The sequence below is a fragment of the Misgurnus anguillicaudatus genome, chromosome 24, assembly GCF_027580225.2.
Source record: "Misgurnus anguillicaudatus chromosome 24, ASM2758022v2, whole genome shotgun sequence".
NCBI classification, from domain to species: Eukaryota; Metazoa; Chordata; class Actinopteri; order Cypriniformes; family Cobitidae; genus Misgurnus; species Misgurnus anguillicaudatus.
The window spans coordinates 624,098-647,941 of NC_073360.2; the positions used below are offsets into that span (position 1 = coordinate 624,098).

At 37.4% G+C, this 23,844-nt stretch overlaps 1 protein-coding gene across 1 annotated transcript in view; it reads right to left on the reverse strand.

Annotated features, from left to right (window-relative positions):
• Positions 1-23,844, reverse strand: part of hephl1a (hephaestin-like 1a) — a 77,736-nt gene that overhangs the window by 53,061 nt on the left and 831 nt on the right. Inside the window, exons 2-3 of the mRNA XM_055195567.2 lie at positions 11,384-11,628; positions 735-947 (exon numbers count right to left, since the gene is read on the reverse strand). Of these exons, the coding sequence (XP_055051542.2) occupies positions 735-947; positions 11,384-11,628 (458 nt within the window). The remainder of the gene's footprint in view (positions 1-734; positions 948-11,383; positions 11,629-23,844) is intronic.

Below are 23,844 nucleotides of genomic sequence, written 5' to 3' on the forward strand. Positions count from 1 at the left end.
GTAAAATATGCACGCATGTCCATTTAAACTCAATTTTGGTCAAATGTGGATTATATCATTACACTGGCAAGAATATGGTTACATGTAAATATGCCGTACCAAGTATGACAACGCTACATTCAACTGCTTTTGATATACAGTGTTTTTTTCACTTTCTGAAAAGTAACCGTTTTGGACATACGTGAGTTTTATCAGGCAGCGACGATATGTTACTACTAGTTTGGATTCTTGTTTAGTTCAAAACAGTTGGCATATAGATCAGCACTGATATGAACTTACATCTTTTAAAAGATAAACAACCAATTTCTCTTGCAAAAATTATCATTTTCCACAGCCAGCAACAACAATATTTGTCTGACATTATGATCTTACTGTTATTACAATTTAACTACTCCTTTAGACAATAATATCCAAGTGGAGTCCCATTTGTGTCGCTCCTCTGACAATAGGGCAGTGGGCGGAGCCAACAATACAATGACATGTTGTATCTTTCTCTGAGGCATCTATTTACGTCACTAATCCAGCCATTTCAAATTCACTTGTTCCAGAGAATGGTGGTTTAATGCTTAATTAGCCATTGAAAGAGAGGGCGTTTTAAGCTATGAAACTTGCAGAATGTATTAATGATAGCAAGACCTGTTATATGTCAAAAGTTCAAGTGTCATGACCCCTTTAGTTAAAAAGAAAAACAGGTTTTATGCATGAATTGTTTATTTGTGGTTTCTTGGCATTACCTTTTTTGCAAGTGAGGAGAGCTCCTATAAGACCTGATGCAATATCTTTTGGTGCATCACCATGTGAATGGTAAATCCAAGTGAGGCAGCTACCATCTGCTTCAGTAGGAGAATATTCTGATGTGACTCTCCAGGTGTATGTGTGTCTCATATTTGTAGACACTGCATCATCACTCTTATTATGACCAGACGTACCATCTGGGTAAAGTGCACCTGAAACAAAACATTATAATTGTCTTTAAGTTCAAAGTTCTTTATTTGTCCCCAATGGGGCAATTTGCTGTGCAAGCAGATAGCAAAACACAATCACACACAATTTCATGCACACACAAACCAATACAAAGAATGCCTACATACAAACATGGTTAAAAATAATAAAAACAATAAACAATCAATACATATTTAAATCCCTAAGTTATCTATGGTTCTTTATAGAGTTGAAAAGCAGAATGGCTGCAGGCACAATAGAGTATTTGTATCTATTTGTTCTGACTTTTGGGAGTTTGAGGCGTAATCCCAGTTGCAACATCTGAAATTCAGCCAGTAATAGATGAGAATTATCTACCAGGATAGATTCAACCCTTCTTAACATCTGCTTGTGGTATGTTCCTCCAGACCTTTTTGCTTAGAACCTGTGATGCTGCTGCTACACTGATAGACCCATACCAGCAAATTAAAGGTAACAACTGACTCAACAAAGGACCTGTAAAAGAGGGTAAGCAAAGTCTTATCCACATTAAACTTTGCCAGCTTCCTCAAGCAATACAGACGTTGCTGGCCTTTCTTACAAAGCACACTGGTGTTTGAGTCAAAACACAGCTCATCATCAATAATGGATCCTAAGTACTTTTTAACAACCTCTATTTCCTGACCATGTATCCTAGTTTTTTCAGTGTTAATGGCATTGCGCCTAAAATCAATACACATATCCTTGGTCTTACAGGCATTCAGTTCAAGAAAAGCATCCTGACACCATGTAACAAAGTGATCAATGACCGAACCATGTGAAGTTTCCTCATTGTTCAATAAGCTGACAATGACCGTATCATTAGCAAATTTCACAAAGAATCGGTTTTCAGTCATAGAGCGACAGTCATTAATATACAGAATATAGAGAAGGGGGGAAAGAACACACCCTTGCGGTGAACCAGTTGATGTAAGGGCCTAGTCAGAAAGATGACAATTAACTCTCACTAGCTGGGGTCTATTTGTGAGGAAATCTAATCCACAGTGTTTGTCTCCAGTTTGAAATGATGTAGGAGCTTCTAAACCAGCAAATGGGGTTGAATGGTGTTAAAGGCTGACGAGAAATCCACAAACAGTAGTATGGCATGATTACTATTGCCCTCAAGATTATTTAGAATGAGGTTGATTACTGTTACAGTCACATCCTGGAAACCTCTGTTTAGTCTGTATGCAAACCGTAGTGGATCAAGGAGGTGATTCGTCATAGATGACAGTTTACTTTTTCACAAGTGACGTAAGGGCTATGGGTCTATGATCATTTAAAGTCTTAGGGTGGCTATTCTTTGCAACAGGAACTATCACTGACTGTTTCCATAAGTCAGGGACCTTCTGTTGATATATAGATCGATTAAAAATATAAGAAAAAATAGGGCTAAGCTGTTCCACACAACTAGAAAGAACAAGACTGCCAATATTATCTGGATCCGGACTTGTTTTAGCTTTACAATATTTAAAAGAGTTCACAACACTTTGTACAGGAAAACAGAGTTTTGTCAAAAAACATATTTTGAAATCATTCAACTGGGAAGTAGTGGGCTGTAGTCCAAACCGGCCATTTGCTGTAGGCTTTGAAAGGGGAATTATATTAAAGAAAATACAGTGGGTACAGAAAGTATTCAGACCCCTTTAAATTTGTCACTCTTTGTTTCATTGCAGCCATTTGCTAAAATCTAAAATGTTTATTTTATTTCTCATTAATGTAAGCTCAGCACTCTATTTTAAAAGAAAAAAGTTTAAAGTTTAAATACTTGCCTCAAAAAACTATACAGCATTAAAAAGCGTTTAATACTTTACTTAAGAATCAGTTTTTGACCTTTATTTTACTCTGAAAATCCTATAGTTACAGAAATGTCTTCATTTTTGTCAGGAGTTATGAATTTGTATTTAATATTTAATTATGACCCTCAGTCGCTGTCATTGAGCAAAATCCTCCTGCAGGCTTCTCATGAACGCACTCAACAATGTTAATTTCGGCTTTTTTATTCAAAGTGTGCATATTTGTAGAAATATTTATTCCATTTTAAATATTTACTTTAAATCTCTGCAGGGATGGGTAATATATTTAACCCATATTTATGCCATACACGGCAATGGCTACAGCCATTCACACGTTATTTGTCTGTTTTATTCATACATTAAGCTACTGTAGAGGGCGCTCGTGACAGACAGTCTCATTATGACAACTTAAAGGAATAGTCTACCCTTTTGCCATATTAGACTATGTTATTACCTCAACCTAGACGAATTAATACATATCTATCTTTTTCAATGCGTGCACTGTACAGTGTGTCGTGAATGTGTTAGCATTTAGCCTAGCCCCATTCATTCCTTTGGTACCAAACAGGGAAGCCACCAAACACTTTCGTGTTTTCCCTATTTAAAGACTGTTACATGAGGAGTTATACCAGTAAATATGGTGCCACAAAATAAAACTTTTTTTTGGTACCATAGGAATGAATGGGGCTAGGCTAAATGCTAACACATTCACAACGCGCTGTACAGTGCACGCATTGAAAAAAGATAGGTATGTATTAATTCGTCTAGGTTGAGGTAATAACATAGTTTAATATGGCAAAAGGGTAGACTATTCCTTTAATGAAGAAAACGTGTCACGCAGAGATCAACGTTTTATTCAATAACAGGCAAATGAAGATGTTGTGATGTTTTAAAGCATGGAGACAATAAACACGATTGAGATGATATATGGTTTATATCTGTGTTCTTCACGCTATGGTGGGTATTTTATAACAATAATGTATAATAATGCTATGCTAATCAAGCATAAATAACATAAAATTGTTCTGTAAAATAGTGTTCTATCTCATTTTGTGATCAGAAGACAAATCAGATCACGCACAGTTGTTTAAAGCACTCAACTTTTGATGTTTTAAAGTAAGTTTTATTATAAATCCCTTTCTTTGTCGTGTTTTAATGGTGGGCTAATCTCTAACATGTTACTTGCTGCTCTGGATAACATTAATGCTACACGTGCTGTAGGCTAGAGATGCGCGGTTGGCGGTTACAGCTGCGCACTCCGCGGATAAACCAAAAATAATCTTTTAATTAAATTTGGGCGGGTGGCAGATTGACTGCTTGTTATTAGCTGTGTCCTTCTGAGCATGCAACCTTCAAAGGTGAGCACTCTGTCTTTCAGGGTGGCAGCCTCAGAAGTTCTCAAAGAGAACTGAAATGAGACGGTGTCGTGAGCAATTCAGTCCCCCCGAGCAATTCGGTCTCCCCTAGGACCCCGATTGGTATCTAGCACTAATGCCTGCTCAAAAATTTGTCATTTGTCATTGCAATATCTTGTCTGCATACGCGGCTAGCAAGCTAATTATGTTGTACAAAATAGAAGCATAACATTTTTTAAAAATAAAAGTTAACTAAAAAATAATATAATGAACTAATATTCATGTTGCAGACACGTCACGTACTTTTGTGTCATCATCTGCTTTACAAAAACAATACTTTTATTTTTTGTAAATTATTAACATACCTTACGGAATATATTTTTTAATAGTAAAAGTGTGTTCTAACTACATAAATCATAACGCGATTTTGTAGGAATTGCAATAAGGCGCTAAGAAAACTACCCATGAGGAGTTTTTTCAGCCAATGGAATCACGCAGGGTCCTAGGGGAGACCGAATTGCCCGGGGGGACCGAATTGCTCATGACAACGGTCTAGCCTTCTGAGGACCCATAATTTGCGTCACCTGTTGCACGCGTCCCCAGTAGCGCCCACCGCGCCTGTCAGCAGAAAACAGCGGAGACATTTCTGACTTATTAAAATAAATATGTAATCAACAATATTAATTTATTTTAGAAAATATGACAGATGTAGATTAAACTATTCAACAGTATATCAAATAATCAACCTTAGAAATATACGCAACATACACAGAATAATATTAACACAAAACATAACTTATAGTACTAAAACAGTGACAAGAAAAAGTTTTCTAATACACTTTTATTTAATAAAGGTTTTAATTGTTTGGGATAGCCTCGGCATGTTAATTAAGGATCCATTCGTTCTATCATTAACAGCGCGGAGAAATGAGGACGCATTTTGACACAGCTCTTATCAACGCTGGCGAAGGAGGTACGTGGCAAACTCAAACAATGAGAATTAAAAACAAAGGAAATAGAAGGTCAGAAAAGGGTTGCCTGGAATAAGTTTTACAAAGTGGTAAATCAGGATGACACCAGTGCAGACTATGTAATTTGTGCGTTTAATTTAGGCTATTTATTTATTTATTTTTGGCATATGTGCGCCGATCGGAGACTGAGTTCACTGCTGATATTCTAGAGCTTTCTAGTCTCGCGGCTGTCAACAGCAGCGCCTTGCATCACCCAGTCAGCGGATGGCGGGCGGGTGCGGTTTTGAAAACTGGTCAGAAACGTTGGTGCAGATGGATGGCGGACGGATGATGAGTTTTGTGATGCAGTTGCGGATGAAATAATAGCCCATCCGCGCATCTCTAACGTGCTGTTAACATGCTCTGGAGATGTGAGATATGTTTTAGGACAGCTGGGGCAGTCAAAAATGGTCACAGAGTTGTTCCGAAGCCACTCCTTCGTTATTTTAGCTGGGTGCTTAGCGTCATTGTCTTGTTGGAAGGTGAACCTTCGGCCCAGTCTGAGGTCCAGAGCACTCTGGAAGAGGTTTTCATCCAGGATATCTCTGTACTGGGCCGCATTCATCTTTCCTTCATTGCAACCAATCGTCCTGTACCTGCAAGCTGATAAACACCTCCATAGCAAGATGCTGCCACTACTATGTTTTACTGTTGGGATTGTATTTGGCAGGTGATGAGCAGTGCCTGGTTTTCTTCAAACAGAATTAACGGCAAAAAGTTCAAGGATCTTATTTCTCATAGTCTGGGGCTACATTTACACATAGCCGGGTATTTTGAGAAACGAATACTTTCCCGCCTCTGTTTTCAATAATAACATCGTGCACACAACATTGATTTCAAAAAAAACTTTCCATTTACATCAACCCACATAAATACGCCATCGAGCGGCATAATAACTATGCCAAACCTGTGGGAGGCAGTGTAGGAAGGGGAATACAGCCATGCAAGCCAATCAAAATCGTCAGAATCGACACCAACGAAGAACACGAGCGACTTCCTGTTCCTTTCATAACAGCAAACATGATAAACCTGATTGATCAGTAGCCAAACAAACTGTAAGGGCGCTCTCATGACGTTAAACATTTTCTGGCGCAAAATGTGACGTTTAAGAACCTAAAACCCCGTTTCTCCCAGTTGACACGGCAACACATAACCGGGGTAATCAGAAATATCCACTTTGGCCGGAGGTTTTAGAAATAATCGTAATAAAAGCGCGCTTTTCGTGTAAATGACAGGCCAAACCGCAGGGAAATATATGCGTCTTTCCTTCGTGTAAACGGGGTATGGGAGTCGTTCATGTGTTTTTTGGCAAACTCTTTGCGGGCTTTCATATGTCTTGCACTGAGGAGAGGCTTCTGTCGGGCCACTCTGCCATGGAGCCCCAACTGGTGGAAGGCTGCAGTGAAAGTTGACTTTCTGGAACTTTCTCCCATCTCCCTAATGCATCTCTGGAGCTCAGCCACAGTGATCTTTGGGTTCTTCTTTACCTCTCTCAATAAGGCTCTTCTCCCACAATTGCCCAATTTGGCGGGATGGCCAGGTCTAGAAGAGTTCTGGTCTTCACAAACTTCTTCTATTTAAGGATTATGGAGCACACCGTGCTCTTAGGAACCTTGAGTGCTGCAAAAATTCTTTGGCCAGATCCGTGCCTTGCCACAATTCTTTCTCTGAGCTCATTGGGCAGTTCCTTTGACCTCATGATTCTCATTTGCTCTAACATGCACGGTGAGCTGTAAGGTCTTATATAGACAGGTGTGTGCCTTTCCTAATCAAGTACAATCATTTTTTAAAAATTAAAACACAGCTGGACTCCAATGAAGGAGTAGAACCATCATGAAGACTCCAATGAACGAGGATCAGAAGAAATGGACAGCATGTGAGTTAAATATGAGTGTCACAGCAAAGGGTCTGATTACTTATAAACATGTGATATTTCTGTTTTTATTTTTTAATAAAGTGCAAAAATTTCTACATGTCTGTTTATTTTGTCAAAATAGGGTGCTGAGTGTACGTTAATAAGAAATAAAATTAACTTTTTTTGATTTTAGCAAATGGCTGCAATGAAACAAAGAGTGACAAATTTAAAGGGGTTTGAATTCTTTCCGTACCCACTGTATATTGCTTGGCATTGAATTTTGAGCTTTATAATTTTACAGTTATTATTTATGCTCTAACAGCAACGTTACACACTAACTAAAGTTTGAAAAATGGGCCGATTAATTGGCCAATTTTTGGCATATTTTAAAATATCGGCTTTGGCCGATTTAGATGCAAAATTAGACCGATTAATATGCAGGCGCATCTGCGGGCACCTAAGCGCTGTTGTAGAACTCGTGACGTTGCCTCTTGCTGCAAGCAGATTGCTCCCTTGTGTGTAGGGTGACCACCTGCTAATAAGCCCAAGGGGGGACAAGGGGTGTGTTTCTGAGGGACAATGTGGGACACTCCCTGACCCGGCGGTCCACCCGACCCACGGGCCGACTTATTGATAGTGGTTTACCCATTTCTAGCACATACCACCTTACACTGCAAAAAACTTATTTTCTAGGGAAAAAATCTTGTATTTTTGTCTTGTTTTCTGTAAAAATATCTAAAAATTCTTAAATTAAGATGCTTTTTCTTGATGTGCAAAACGACCCAAATAATAAAATAAGTCTAGTTTTTAGACAAAAAATATCAGATTTAAGTGATTTTGTGCACAAAACAAAAAATCTGCCAATGGGGTAAGCAAAAAAATCTTAAACATTTTTCTAAAACACTAAATTCAAGATTTTTCCTTGTTTTATACACAAAATCACTTAAATTTGATATTTTTGATATTAATAAGTCTAAAAACTAGACTTATTTTCTTGGGTCGTTTTGCTCCTTAAGAAAAGGCATCTTAAGAATTTTTAGATATTTTTACTGAAAACAACACAAAAATACCAAGACATTTTTTTTCTTGAAAATAATTTTTTTGCAGTGTACATGGCATATTAATAATGCCCTTTTCCCCTAAACATGTGTAATTGCTGATGTATGCTCATGAATAGGCCAACCAATGTGTATTTTTTTTAAATAAAGATTCATAATATTTTGAACATTCAATGAATTGACAGATGCACTTCCACTTACGATTTACTTAAGCTATTTAATTTATTTTTCATTATAATTTATTCAATTTAAATAAATTATAATATAAAATTATAGAATTAACAGGAATTTAAGTTTAAAAGAGTCTTAACTCACAACTCTTCTCACGGAACGAGAAGGGATAGGAAGGATGGTGAACTTGCATGTTAAAGTAGTTATAGTAAAGGCTAGCCTGACTACGTCAGACTTCGTACTTCCGCTAAATTTCATTACGCTTCTGTACTCAGTCTGAGATACCTCCCATTCAAACCGTTTTCCACCGGTCTCAAAACGACCGTCCAATCAACGAACAGAGGGCGGGCTGAGAGCCGTGACGTAGACGCTAAACGCCGAATCACGGTTGTAGTCTGTTATGGACATGGAGAGACAGAAAGCTCTGTTGTGGAGAACCGGCACTTGCCAACTTAAACCCGAACAAGAAAAGTGTTTGTTAAACATTTGAATGGAGATTATGTTGTTGCCCTACTCCCGACAAGTTTTTGGAAAAGTTTAATTTATCAACTTTACCGATCGTCAGCGAGAAACTGTGTGCAGCACAGCTTGACGTGCACAACGATCGAGAAATCATGGAAGGGAATTATATTGTTCACAGTTAATGGTGGAGGACGCGTGGGCAAGCATTCTTTGGTGACATTCCTGATTAACCAGAAAATAAGGTAGGAAGATTTAATTTACATATGGTTATGGTTGTCTGGTGGAAGAGTTTGAGAGGAGAGAGGGGCTTTCCTCCCGTTAGACGTGAGTGGAAAGCCACCGTAAGGATAGTGTTTAACTAGCTCTGGCCCGATTTACTTTACATAATCTGCAAAAGTCGTTCATAGCCATGTTAACTCTGGTATTTCGCTCGATGGGTTTGGTTTCACATCATACGTGTATTTTACAGCAGAGATTCGATGCAGCTGATCCGGCGCATAAAGCACATCATATCCAAATGTTATGTGTGATTGGCTTACGTTTAGACCAATGATTTTAAACTTCAGACAAGCCCCTCCCACGAGAAGGAAAACGATTGTCAATTATGCCCAGCCAGACTCTGTCTATGAAGCGAAGCAAAATAGCAGAGGATGGTATTACCAGGCTAAGTAAAGGCAGGCGCAGGAAAAAAACTGTTCAGTGTTTTGGAGACATCTTTAGGACTTCCAGCCACAAATATTTATTTTCCCAGTCTTTCTTGTACCCACACCTTCTCTTTTTAATTGATGATGGCGGTGCAGAGTCAGACTCAGTCTTATTCTCCATTTTTCGAATTGGAAAGCGCGCATCTAAAAGGGATGCACGTGCGTGGCTGCGTGCGGACTGCGCTATCATGACAACAACGAAAAGTTGACAACAACCAAGTCAGCAGTTCAGCTGAGGGGCAACAGTAGCGTGCGAGTGGCGAGCGAGCCTGAACTGTCTAGTAATGTTCGTTTGGCTGCCTGGGGCTCAAGGATATAGAGCAACAAACTTTTTTAAGCAAGCATTGATTATGCGTGACACGGTCTCAATTTGCGGGACGCATGAATTGGGCTTCAAACGCTGTGCGTTCACGCACTACACGGGCAGCCGTGCCTTGTTCACAAACAGCTTTAGTGATTAAACGATGGCGGGATCGCGCGAATTAAGCAGCCAGAACAACAGCGCGACGGGCTTATGTCTCGCAGTGCACTGTCTATGCAAAGATTAGGCTCATTTCATGTGAATAATGAGTGATGATGATCTTAGTTTGCGCACTGTCTCCCTGCTTTTATTACTCAAAACAAAACTGACTCGATGGCGAAAGGTCGGAAGACCAAATCATATCCACCGAGGAAATGTTTTTCGTGTTGTTACAGTAACAGTTTGTTTACAGTTTTGCGCTGCTCAGCCTGGATTACAACACCACGCGTCAGATTCGCGAACTGACTCCTTTGAACGGATTCGTTTGAATGAACGGTTGAAAAAACAGATCTGTACCAACACCAAACTCACAAGACGTCACTGTCAGCACAATCAGTCACTTATAGCGCCTCAGAAATGAGAATGTAAACGTGTTTAGAAAGATTTGCCCTAATAACAATCTCAACTAAAAAACATAGACATTTACTATGTTAACTTTATGATGAATAAATAATTTATCAGGTCTACCAAATAAGGATTTTATCCTACAAAGCAATAAAAGTCATGGTAAAAAACTGATCAAAGATGATGACAGCAGAGTGTCAGGTAATATCTGTGTCTGATAAATGCATGGTGCAGAGGAGGTTGTAAAACTCTTCAGAAAGACCAGTCATCATTTTTTAAAATACTTTAACTTAAATAGTGACATTTTACATTTAAAATATCTGCTAATGATGAGAACATTTTGATTATTATGTACATATAGAAAATCGGCCAAACATATCGGCCATCGGCTGCCCTGATTTATAAATAACGGCATCGGCCAGAGAAAAAGCCATATATCGGTCGACCTCTAGGAAAAACGGGACCTTTAAATTAAAAAATATATTATTATACCAAAAAAAGATTTTATCTGTTCTTCTGTTTTGTCTTTTCTGTGCACAGCCTAGGTTATATTTTTGATAAGAGGCATGTCGCATCAAAACAGAACAATGTCTTGTCCTCCACAATCACACGCACAGCTTTCTTACTGGGTGATGGGGAAAACAGCGTCTTATAATTATACAACAGTTCTTTCTGGTTCTCGAATCTGATTGGCTAAGAGCTATACAATATTGTACTGATAACGGCACAGTAACCGCTTCACCTTTCGTATCATTCCGCCACCTAGTGAATGGAGGTCCTAAACAGGCTCATCTCTGAATGGAAAAACACAGACGCCCTGTTTTTAAACACTCTCCGTGTCTCTCATTAGTTCACTAGCTCATAAATCAGTCTGTGAATCCCCAATCGGAAGTTATTATTTCGTCAAAGATCAGCGCTCTTGGATGTTACGTTAAAGTTAATGGGAGTAATGTCTTGTCACATCGTGTGGACGATTAACACTTGGAAAGAGGAATGTAAACACTCTTTTTTTTCTGGTGCTATATCTCTTATCAGAACGCGAAAACACAGTTTTTGCATATAAATGTTTGTTTATTACTCTGTTATTGCTTCATACACTGAGGATAAGTCTCCTAAAAAAGATAAGGAGAGAAAAAGTATATCCTACCCTCTGAATCCTTCTCATAAAACACTCCATGTGGGTGAAGGGAATACGGCCTGCTTGCAAAGTTCTTCAGATGGACCTCCATGACATCACCAACCTCAGCCCGTAAAATAGGTCCAAGGAAGCCAAGCCAGTCAGGTTTGGGGATCTCTGTTGAATAAGAGTCATCTGTGTACTGTCTGTATACAGCCTTTCGGTAAACACTCCCTATTCGAGTAGGGCCAGATGAGAGAAAAACAGATGCATGTCTGTTGAAGAAAAAAAAGCACTTAAAAAATTAAATATACAACCCCAAAACAGAAAAAGTTGGGACACAGTAGAAATTGTGAGTAAAAAAAGAATGGAATAATTTACTAATCTCATAAACTTATATTTTATTCACAGTAGAATATAGATGACATACCAAATGTTGAAAGTAAGATATTTTGAAATGTCATGCCAAATATTGGCTCATTTTGGATTTCATGAGAGCTACACATTCCAAAAAAAGTTGGGACAGGTAGCAATAAGAGGCCAGAAAATTTAAATGTACATATAAGGAACAGTTGAAGGACCAATTTGCAACTTATTAGGTCAATTTGCAACATGATTGGATATAAAAAGAGCCTCTCAGAGTGTCAGTGTCTGTCAGAAGTCAAGATGGGCAGAGAATCACCAATTCCCCCAATGCTGCAGCGAAAAATAGTTTTCTGAGTTTCTCAGAGAAAAATTGCAATGAGATTGAAGTTATCATAATCTACAGTGCATAATACCATTCAAAGATTCAGAGAATCTGGAACAATCTCTGTGCATAAGGGTCAAGAAGCGAAAACCATACCGGATGCTGGTGATCTTCGGCCCCTTAGACGGCACTGCATCACATACAGGAATGCTACTGTAATGGAAATCATAACATGGGCTCTGGAATACTTCCAGAAAACATTGTCAGTGAACACAATCCACCGTGTCATTTGCTGTTGCCAGCTAAAACTCTGTAGGTCAAAAAAGAAGCCATATCTAAACATGATCCAGAAGCACAGGCGTTTTCCCTGGGCAAGGCTCATTTAAAATGGACTTTGGCAAAGGGGAAAACTGTTCTGTGGTCCAACGAATCAAAATTTGAAGTTATTTTTTGAAAAACTGGGATGCCATTTCATTCGGACTAAAGAGGACATGACAACCCAAGTTGTTATTAGCGCTCTTTTCAGAAGCGCTCTGCCCATCTTGACTTCTGACAGACACTGCCACTCTGAGAGGCTCTTTTTATATCCAATCATGTTGCAAATTGACCTAATAAGTTGCAAATTGGTCCTTCAACTGTTCCTTGTATGTACATTTAAATTTTCTGGCCTCTTATTGCTACCTGTCCCAACTTTTTTTGGAATGTGTAGCTCTCATGAAATCCAAAATGAGCCAATATTTGGCATGACATTTCAAAATATCTTACTTTCAACATTTGGTATGTCATCTATATTCAACGTACAGATTGACAAGATGGCTGCTGTCGTGCTTTTCTGAGCTGTGCAAGGTTTTCAATCGAACAATAATCCGAAGAATCCTGTCCAAAACGACATTCTTTTTTTAAAGAGAGTGTTAAGAGGAGATAAATCAAGTTTAAATTACTAAATTGTGGACTTTAATCATCTTTTGTGGAAGATTTTTGGCTGTAGGTGAGCTTTGGGCCTAACAGGCCTTGAAGACCAAGCCATGCCACCTAAAGCAACAAACAACAATACTGAGGATTATGTTACCATGACCCAAGTACGTGAATTGTTGGAACAGCAAAAAGATTTCTACAGAACCTTGCTTGATCAACAAGAAAAAAGCTTCAAAACCTGTGTACAAATCATAGTTGATTCTTCAAACAGGAGAATTGATGACCTGTCAAAGCAGGTTTATGATTTTAAGGTGAGTCTAGAAATGACTCAAAAAGAACTTGATGATCTTAAAAGCAACTGTAAAACTTGGTCTACAAATTGTAAGGAAACCAGGAAGGATCTGGATACAATTGGTAAAAGTTTGATCACAACTTCAGACAAGACAGAACATCTGGAGGGTCAGTCAAGACGCCATAATATTGTTGTGGATGGCTTGAAAGAATCTACAAGAGAAAATGTGTCTGAATCTGAAGAAAAAGTGAGAAAACTTTTTAGTGAAAATCTACAGTTGGATCAGCAGAAAATAGAGCTGGAATGGGCTCATAGAGTTGGGAATCAAAGGGCATTGTTAGAGAAACCCCGACCCATTGTTGTTAGATTCTTGCGGCTGAAGGATAAACTTGCAGTTTTGGATAAAGCTAAGAACTTAAAGGGCACAGGCATCTTCATAAATGAAGACTTTCCTGAAACCATTCGACAAAGAAGGAGAGAACTACTTCCAGCAATGAAGGCAGCCCGTGAGAGAGGTGATATTGCATATCTGAGATATGACAAACTTATTGTTCATCCACCTTTCCAAAATCAACTAACACAAAGAAAGCCAAATGCTTAGAGTTTGGTTCATTAAATTTGATAACATAACCACTTATAGTATTCTTTTATTAGTAATGACATATCTGTTTATTCTTTAAATACACTATTGATTCTAACAAACTTGATTTTGAAGCTGAGACCTTTAAACCTTTTGATTTTTCTACATCTGATCTTATAATGTTTTTGTTGACCCAGACTCAAATTTTTTTTCATCATTGGGTGCTTCAAATTTTTGTACTTTTTATACCGAAACGAAGTTTAATGAATTATGTAGATCTCTGCCTGCTAATATTTTTTCTACTTTTCATTTAAATATAAGAAGTCTTTCTAGGAATTATGACAATTTCATTCACTATTTATTTTTATTAAAACTTAAGTTTTCTGTTATTGCTTTATCTGAAACATGGCTTACTATGAATTCTAAAGACATTTTTAATTTGTCTAATTATAATTCTGTTCATTATGTTAGAGAAAATAGATCGGGAGGTGGTGTTTCTTTGTTTATTTATGAAGAGTATGAATTTAAAATTAGGGATGATCTCACTTTAAAATCAGATAGAAATGAGGTGGAATCTTTATTTGTCAAGCTTTTTACTGGTTCTGGAGGAAAGAACATCATTGTTGGGGTTATTTACCGACCACCTGATTCTAGTATACAAGATTTTAATGAAAGTTTGGCCAATTCACTTGATTTGATCAATAATGAGCATAAATACTGTTATATTTTAGGAGATTTTAACATAAATCTCTTAAATAAATCTGATACCCCTACTGCAGATTTTCTTAATATTCTTTATTCTAGTTATAATTTTCCTCTAATTCATAAACCTACAAGAGTTACAGAAAAATCAGTAACATTGATTGATAATATCTTAACTAATTCTATAAGCGAAGGAATTAAATCTGGTGTTTTATATTCAGATTTATCCGATCATTTTCCCATATTTCATTATTCTGAAATTAGGATTAACAGAGTTAAACTTTCAAAAGATATACAGCAAAAGAGAATCATGAATAATGTAAATATTTCTAAATTTAAAGATTTGATTGCTAGTACTTCCTGGGATAATCTGTATGAAGAACATGATGCTGAAAGAGCATATCAACAATTTATGACTATTATTAGCTCTAGTTTTAATAAATGCTTTCCAGTTAGTAGCTCTGTAAAGAAAACCAATCATTTTAATAAACCTTGGTATACAGTTAGTTTACAAAAGATGCTGAGGACTAAGAACAAACTCTATAAAAAATATGTTTTAAATCCTACACCTCTCACTTTAGGGGTTTATAAATCTTATAGGAATAAATATAATCAGTCTATTAGATGTGCAAAAAAGCAATATTTTAGTGAAGAATTTAAGAGGTGTTCAAATGATATTAAAACAACATGGAAAGTTATAAATCAGGTGCTGCAAAAAGAGAAGATTACTTCAAAGCTACCTTCAGATTTTGTGGATGGTGACAGGTCCTATAATAATCCATATGATATAGCTCAAAATTTTAATGATTTTTTTGTTAACATTGGTCAAACATTGGCTAATAATATTCCTGTTGGTAGTGGCAAACCTTTGGATTATTTATCAGGAAATTTTCCTGTTATCTCGATCTTTAAATCACCTGAGATTGATGAAATAAGTGAAATAATTGATGATTTAAAGTTATCTTCAGCTGGACATGACAATATTTCTGTTTTTCTTGTAAAACAGGTGAAAGGCTTAATATTACATCCGCTTACTCATATCTTTTCTCTTTCTTTAAAAACAGGCATAGTACCAGAAGATTTAAAATTAGCCAAAGTTATTCCTCTGTTTAAAGCAGATGATCCTCAATGTTTTAACAACTATAGACCTATATCTATTTTACCATGTTTTTCAAAAATCTTAGAAAAAATTGTATATAAAAGGATTTTATGTCACTTAAATTCTAATTCTATTCTTTATAAACATCAGTATGGATTCCGAAAAAAACATTCTACTTATATGGCTCTGCTTCACCTGATTGACAATGTTACTCTTGCACTTGAAAATCATGAATTCACTTGTAGTATTTTTATTGACTTGTCAAAAGCGTTTGACACAGTTAATCATTATATTTTATTGGAAAAGTTGTACAAATATGGCTTTCATGATTTTTCATATAAGTGGTTAAAAAATTACATCTCTAATAGAAGACAGTTTGTTTGTGTTAATGGTTGCTATTCTAATACAGCAAGATTACTTTGTGGGGTTCCTCAGGGGTCCATTCTTGGACCTTACTCTTTCTTATATATATAAATGATCTATCGAATGTTTCAAATATTCTTACCCCAATAATGTTTGCAGATGATACCACCTTAATTTTTTCTCATTCAAATTTTAATTTATTGATTAAGAGTGTAAATGATGGCCTAACTGCTTATGCTAATTGGTTTAATTTAAATAAATTATCTTTAAACTTAAAAAAATCTAATTTTATTATTTTAAGTGGAAAAAAATTATACCCTAAGGACTTAGCAAAAATCACAGTTGAATCTATTGAGTTGCCCCAATAGTAGGGTAGGAAGGTGGGGTTCACCTGCACCCGAAAGGTATATTTTTTTAACCTAGTTTTTTGTAATCCTTAAGGTGTCTAGAAAAGGAATTTTGATGTTCCCCATGCAAATTATTGTCCAATGTGTGATTTTTTGTATCATCTTTTGTGTCCGTGCTTGATTTTCGGCTGTGAAAAAGGAAAACTTTAAATCAACATAGAATCTGTACAATACATTCTACAGACACAATCCACCCCATTTCCTCTTCGTCTTTGCATGAGGAATTGATAGATATGAGGATTGTCATGATTAGATGATGTATAATGCATAAAAACTCAAATAAACACAAAAAAATTTAAATAAAATTGTGACATTGGATCACTGGAACTCCTCCCCTATGGACCCTATTGATATATGTCTTCTAACTTTTGTATTTTTACAGTCTGTAAGATGTCTAATAAACAAACGTTGATGATCCACACCTGACATATGATATTGTCACGTGTATGTCTTTTCTGGCTATATTGGTTGCCTCCCTGGATTTCCAGAAAAAGCAAAAAAGAACATTTACATAATGTCTTTTTCAAACTGGTATATATTTGAAATGCTTCAGGTGTCTGATAAACATATTCCACATTAAAATATTGTGCCAAGTTTTTTATTTAGATTGGAATCAATTTGAAACTTAGAGCAATAAGTGTGGTCGAAAGTTAATAACTCTGAAGGCCTTCAGAAAGTCCAGACTTAGCAAGCCCAAAATACAAAAAAAGCTGTTTGGAGTAATCCAGTGCCACACTGTATCAGTGCCGGCCCATCTTCCCAGATTCTCTTTTTTTGGAATTGATGCATGCTAATCATCCTCAAAAAAGAGAAGATTGATATCTATGGTGAGTCTGAAAAATATACTCCTCTACCAAGTTTGAAGCTGCCTTGAAGACATTAAGGAAAAATAAAGTCAACACTGTTATACTATAATAGCTAATTGGCTAGTTGGTGATCATTGCTAATCATGCCCAAGTCAAAGAAACACAAGGAAGAAAATGATAGTGAGTCTGAAGAGTTCAATCCTGCTACAAAGAAATCCAAGAGAGATGATGGTGTTAAATAATAATAATAATAATTTGTTACATTTATATAGCGCTTTTCTGCAGCACTCGAAGCGTTTTACATATGAAAGGGGGATTCTCCTCAACCACCACCAATGTGCAGCATCAACCTGGATGATGCGATGGCAGCCATATTGCGCCAGAACACCCATCACACACCAGCTTATTATTGGAGAGGAGACAGAGTGATATAGCCAATTAGTATGGGGGGATGATTAGTAGGCCAACGGGCAAGTTTGGCCAGGATGCCGGGGCACACCCCTACTCTTTTTCGAAAGACATCCTGGGATTTTTAATGACCACAGAGAGTCAGGACCTTGGTTTAACGTCTCATCTGAAGGACCACACTTATGGCCATGTGAGAAGTACTATGTGAGATACCTCAGTTGGATTCAACCCAGGAAGAGACTGACAACCGGGTTGTTCTGTACTTGCTGTATGCCGCTCAAATGGGGCACAAGGTGGCTGTGGTGAGGACTGCAGACACAGACATTTTCTTCATCCTCCTACACCACGCCCAATCCGTCCCGCTGACCATCTACGTCGACATTGGGATCGGAAAGCACAGGCAGATCCTAAATTCAGCGAACTGGCAGAATGTAAGGGGGCAGACTACTGCACAATACTCTGCCTCTACATCTTCACAGGGAAAGCTTTACAAGTACCTTTAGAGGCAAAGGGAAGGTTGGGTCTCTGAAAAAGCTGCAGAGTAATCCAAGTACCATGCAGCCTTCAAGTGAGTTTTTTCAAGGCAGATATTCTGTAGCATGTAATGGCAATTACAGTTTTTTACAGATGCTAGGACACATTTCTCAATACATAGGTCACTTTTGCAAAACTCTTCACACAGTTCTCCTAACCAACTTTCAGCTTGGCAAACCAAGGTGGATCTGTCCGGGCTCCTGCCCTGCAGAGACAACCTGGTCCCACACATCAACTGTGTCAACCACCGTCTGGCCATCTACAAGAGAGCAGCCACACCGATATTCTGGTGTCCCAAGCCCCATGATCCTGGCCAAGGCTGGGAAAAGACTGAAGAGGGTACTCTGGAACCAGTGTGGTCTTGTGGACCTATCCTCCCCACTTCACTCACTGGCTTGCTGGAGGAAACAGTCGAGGAGATGGATGGAGATGGTGAAGACGACGAGGAGCAAGAGATCGATTATGAAGACCTGGGCTGTTTCTCAATTCCAAGAACGCAAAGAACGGACTTGCGTCCTTGTGGAGATTGAACTTGCCAGGCGACCTCGGAAGAACGAACTCAGAAGGTCGCTAGAACACAGAACGCACTTATGAGAATTGAGATGTGTGCGATCTTCCTGTTGGTCACCTGACCTCCGCCATTGTTTTGCCTCAATGACTTCTGAGGCGTAAAGCGATTTCAGCGTTCAAGTCTGCACTCGATGCATCCTCGATATCAAGAACATATCCGGGTATTTTCATGCGTCCTCTGTATACTTGCGTTCTTGAGAATTGAAATTTAACTTCGACTGTTAATGATGACATAGAGCGAGGACACGAGAACGCAAGATCGCTGAAGAACGCATATTGAGAAACAGCCCTGCTGTATGATGAATAGACTTCATTGCCCTTGACCTTTTGACCTTTGATTAGAATCACTTTTTTCTATTTCAGTTTATTCTAATGGGGATTTGTTATACCCTATATACACATATTTGACTATATGAGTGGTTTTCTCTTTTGTTTCTATAAATATAATACCAAAATAACGGTTTGAATAGTAACTCCTTATTATGGAAGATGTTCAGTTGGACCAACATGTGACAATATTTTAAGTAGGGATCATTAACATTTGCTTCTTAGACATCCTAAAGACTGTAAAAATACAAAAGTTAGAAAACATATATCAATAGGGTCCAAAGGGGAGAAGTTCCACTGATCCAAGGTCACAGATTTTTTTTAATTATTTGTGTTTATTTGAGTTTTAATGCACCATACATCATCTAATCATGACAATCCTCATATCTATCAATTCCTTATGCAAAGATTAAGAGAAAATGGGGTGGATTGTGTCTGTAGGATGTATTGTTCAGATTCTATGTAGATTTAAAGTTTACATTTTTCACAGCCGAATATCAAGCACAGTCACAAAAGATGGTACAAAAAATCACATATGGGACAATAATTTGCATGGGGAACATCAAAATTCCTTTACTAGACACCTTAAGGATTACAAAAAACTAGGTTAAAAAAATATACCTTTCGGGTGCAGGTGAACCCCCCCTTCCTACCAGACTACAAGTGTCAACTGTAAAGTTTTTAGGAGTTTTTGTTGACGAGAGTTTGAGTTGGAGGGAACAAGTTGATTATGTAAGTGGGAAAATGCATAAATCTACTGGAATAATAAGGAGGGTTAGGCATCTTATTACGACAGAGTGTCTTCTTACTCTTTATTATAGTTTAATTTATCCGTATCTCTCATATTGTAATATAGTTTGGGCGAGCACTTTTCCTACCACTCTTCATAAAATTTTTTCCCTTCAGAAACGTTTTGTTAGGATTGCAACCCGATCCAATTCATATACCTCATCGGCTCCTCTATTTCAAAAACTTCAAGTTCTTACTGTTTGTGATATCAACATTTCTCAAATTTGTGTCTTTATTTATAAAATATATTCAGGTGAAGGTAACATTCCAGAGCAATTTACAGGGTATTTTAAAGTTAATTCACAGGTTCACAGTTACTTAACTCGTCAATGTGCAGATTTTCATTTCCCTAAAATTCTTACTTGTAGAGGTCAATATTCTATACGATTTAGGGGTATTAAATTGTGGAATAATTTATTTCATTTAGCAGAAAAATGTTCTTCTTTAAAAAGTTATAAAAGATGTATAAAGAATAATTTTATTGCTGATTTGTAATTGTGTTTTTGTTTATTGAGGTTTTATGTATTTTATCTACTCTATATAGTTTTGATGTTTATTATTATTATTCTTTTTTTAATTTTATATTTTGTTTAGTTTTGTTGTTGTTTTGTTTAGGTGGAGGCTTTAAATAAGCCCTTTGGGTTTTTTGCCTCTCCCTGCACAATATATGGATTGTATTTTGTTTTTATTGTACATATTTTTATATCTGTGCAAATAAACCAAATAAAAAATAAGCCTGCATCTCTGATGGTTTGGGGCTGTATAACCCCACAACCCCTATTGTGTAAACCTACTACAATAGAAGAGCTATCTAAATTAGTAGCGTCATCCAAATCATCGTCCTGTATATTGGACCCTGTTCCAACAAAATTACTCAAAGAGGTATTCCCTATAGTGTCTAACCCAGTATTAAATGTCTTTAACTCATCATTAGAATTAGGCTACGTTCCATCAGCTTTCAAACTAGCAGTTATTAGACCGCTCATTAAAAAACCAAACCTTGACCAGGGAGATCTAAATAACTTTAGACCAATCTCAAATCTCCCTTTTCTTTCCAAAATTTTAGAAAAGGTAGTGGCAAGCCAGCTACGCACATTCTTAGCAAATAATAGTACGTATGAAAAGTTCCAATCAGGATTCAGGCCCCACCATAGCACAGAGACCTTCGTACACAGCCGGCAGGCGTAAATAACTTATGAAATCACTCAGATTAAACATGTTGAGTAATTATCTGTCCACCCTGCCTGCCATAGAGCGCGAAAGATAAATTAACACATTTAATTTGGTCAATATAAAAACATGTCTCTTTCATTCTCCCAGCATCAAATTTGTGTAACAACGCTTCCTATTGGCCAGAGGTGTCTTACCCGGACATTAAACTCGTACCTCATCGAGTCAACAGGGAAGCAAGTGAATGATTTTACTTCGTATTTGAAAGTTACTTCGTATTTATTTATTATGTCTTTATATTTAGAGTAATGAGTGCACATTTCCGTCCAGCCATACAACTAACTGGCTTAGCGATATTTACAGCAATCACTGGTTGGCGTTGTTACACAAATTTGACGCTGTGAGAATGAAAGGGACATGTTTTTATATTGACCAAATTAAATGTGTTAATGTATCTTTCGCGCTCTATGGCAGGCAGGATGGACAGATAAATACTCGACATGTTTAATCTGAGTGATTTCATAAGTTATTTACGCCTGCCGGCTGTGTAAAAACGTTGCTTTGTTCCGCTATTTTGAATGGAAGCCAATGGAAGCGCTGCTTTTTTATCCCCCGTAAAGGGGCGGTGACGAAATTTACAGTCAAGTTCCCGGATGTGCCGGTAGTCCGTATAGATGGCTGCACTGTGGTGCCAACCTCCACGGTTAAGAATTTAGGTGTGATGTTCGACAGCAGTTTATCCTTCGACAGCCATATCTCCAATGTCTGCCGCACAGCATTCTTCCACCTTAGAAATATCTCAAAAATACGCCATATGTTGTCTGCATCAGATGCAGAGAAGCTTATCCACGCTTTTATGACCTCTAGAATAGACTATTGTAACTCGTTACTCGGAGGATGCCATGCAAAACAGGTCAACAAGCTTCAGCTAGTTCAAAACGCTTCTGCAAGAGTTCTTACTCGAACTAAGAAGTATGACCGCATAAGCCCAATTCTGGCATCTTTACACTGGCTACCAGTTAAATATCGTATACAATTTAAAATATTACTAATCACCTACAAAGCCTTAAATGGCCTAGCACCCTTATATCTTAGAGAATTATTATCAGAATACAATCCATCACGTGCATTGCGGTCACAAAATTCTGGCCTCTTAATTATCCCTAAAATATCAAAAGTGTCTAAAGGTGGCAGATCCTTTTCCTACTTAGCCCCTAAGCTATGGAATGATTTACCAACCGACGTCCGAAAATCAGAGACAGTAGATAACTTTAAATCTAGACTTAAAACTTTTCTCTTTAACAAGGCTTTCAAATAGTTGTTTTAACAATGGTACTTATCTCCTAATAGCTAGCTTGTACAACCTAATAAATAAATAAATTAATGAATAAATTAAAACCTTTTTTTTTTCGTCAACACTTCAAAGCATGGTAAATCTCATTAATACTCTTTAGTAATATGCTGAAACTTTGAATTGGTTTTCGATTGAGTCTTAACTGCCAAATATGGCCGGCTTGCAATTTTGGCCTTTTCCCATGACCTTAAAATAGTATGTCATACAGAACCGTTTGCCACTGTACGTTAGTATTAACGACGGCAGTGGGGCCTCTGGCCTTAGTCAAACGAGTTCTGTTTTCGTCTCTAAAATCATCAACTATATGTAATACACTTAACCAGCAATAGTTAGCCTGTCCGGAACCGAGCTGACTAAAACCACATTACTGTGTGACACTTGTTTTCTATGTGAACGGCCCCTACGCTAATAAGATTTTGTTTCTCTCTCCCTGTCTCGTCCTTGATCCCGAGGACGAGACAAACAGATCCAGTTCCGGTACATGTGAAAGTCGGCACACAACTGATCTAGCTGTTCTTCAACGTGATGTCCAGCTGATGCCTGACCAAAGACCACCGGCAGAACCCGCTTAATCTCCTTCCTTTTCAATGTGTGTGTATATATATATATATATATATATATATATATATATATATATATATATATATATATATATATATATATATATATATATATACCTCCCAAGGGTTTTTTCCTCCTATGACTTTTTTACTTCCCCGGCTAAAATTCCGGGGTTTTTTTCTCCTAGGGGGTTTTTCAACCCGGGGAGACAGCCTTTTTGGGCTTAACTTCTATACGTTACATTAGTAATACGTTTGCTTATAATGTTGATTTATAGCCGTAGCAAATTTAACTGCTTGTGCTATCGTTTATTATGTTGTGCTATCTGTTGATTTTCTGTGCTTTTCACTGCATCTATTATGTAAAGCTGCTTTGATACAATTACCAAATTGTGAAAAGCGCTATATAAATAAAATTGAATTGAATTGAATGCGTGTGTCATGGGCAGCTTACACATCTGGAAAGGCACCATCAATGCTGAAAGGTTTTTTCCAAGTTCTAGATACATATGATCCCATTCAGACGTCATCTCTTTCAGGGAAGACCTTGCATTTTCCAACATGACAATGCCAGACCACATACTGCATCAATTACAACATCAAGACTGCATAGAAGAAGGATCTGAGTACTGAAATGGCCAGCCTGCAGTCCAGATCTTTCACCCATAGAAAAGATTTGGTGCATCATAAACATGCGACAAAGAAGACCTAAGACAGTTGAGCAACTAGAAGTCTGTATTAGACAAGAATAGGACAACATTCCTATTCCTAAACATTGGCCCTCTTCCAGCTGTTCCTTATATGTACATTTAATTTTTCTGGCCTCTTATTGCTACCTGTCCCAACTTTTTTTGGAATGTGTAGCTTTCATGAAATCCAAAATGAGCCAATATTTGGCATGACATTTCAAAATATCTTACTTTCAAC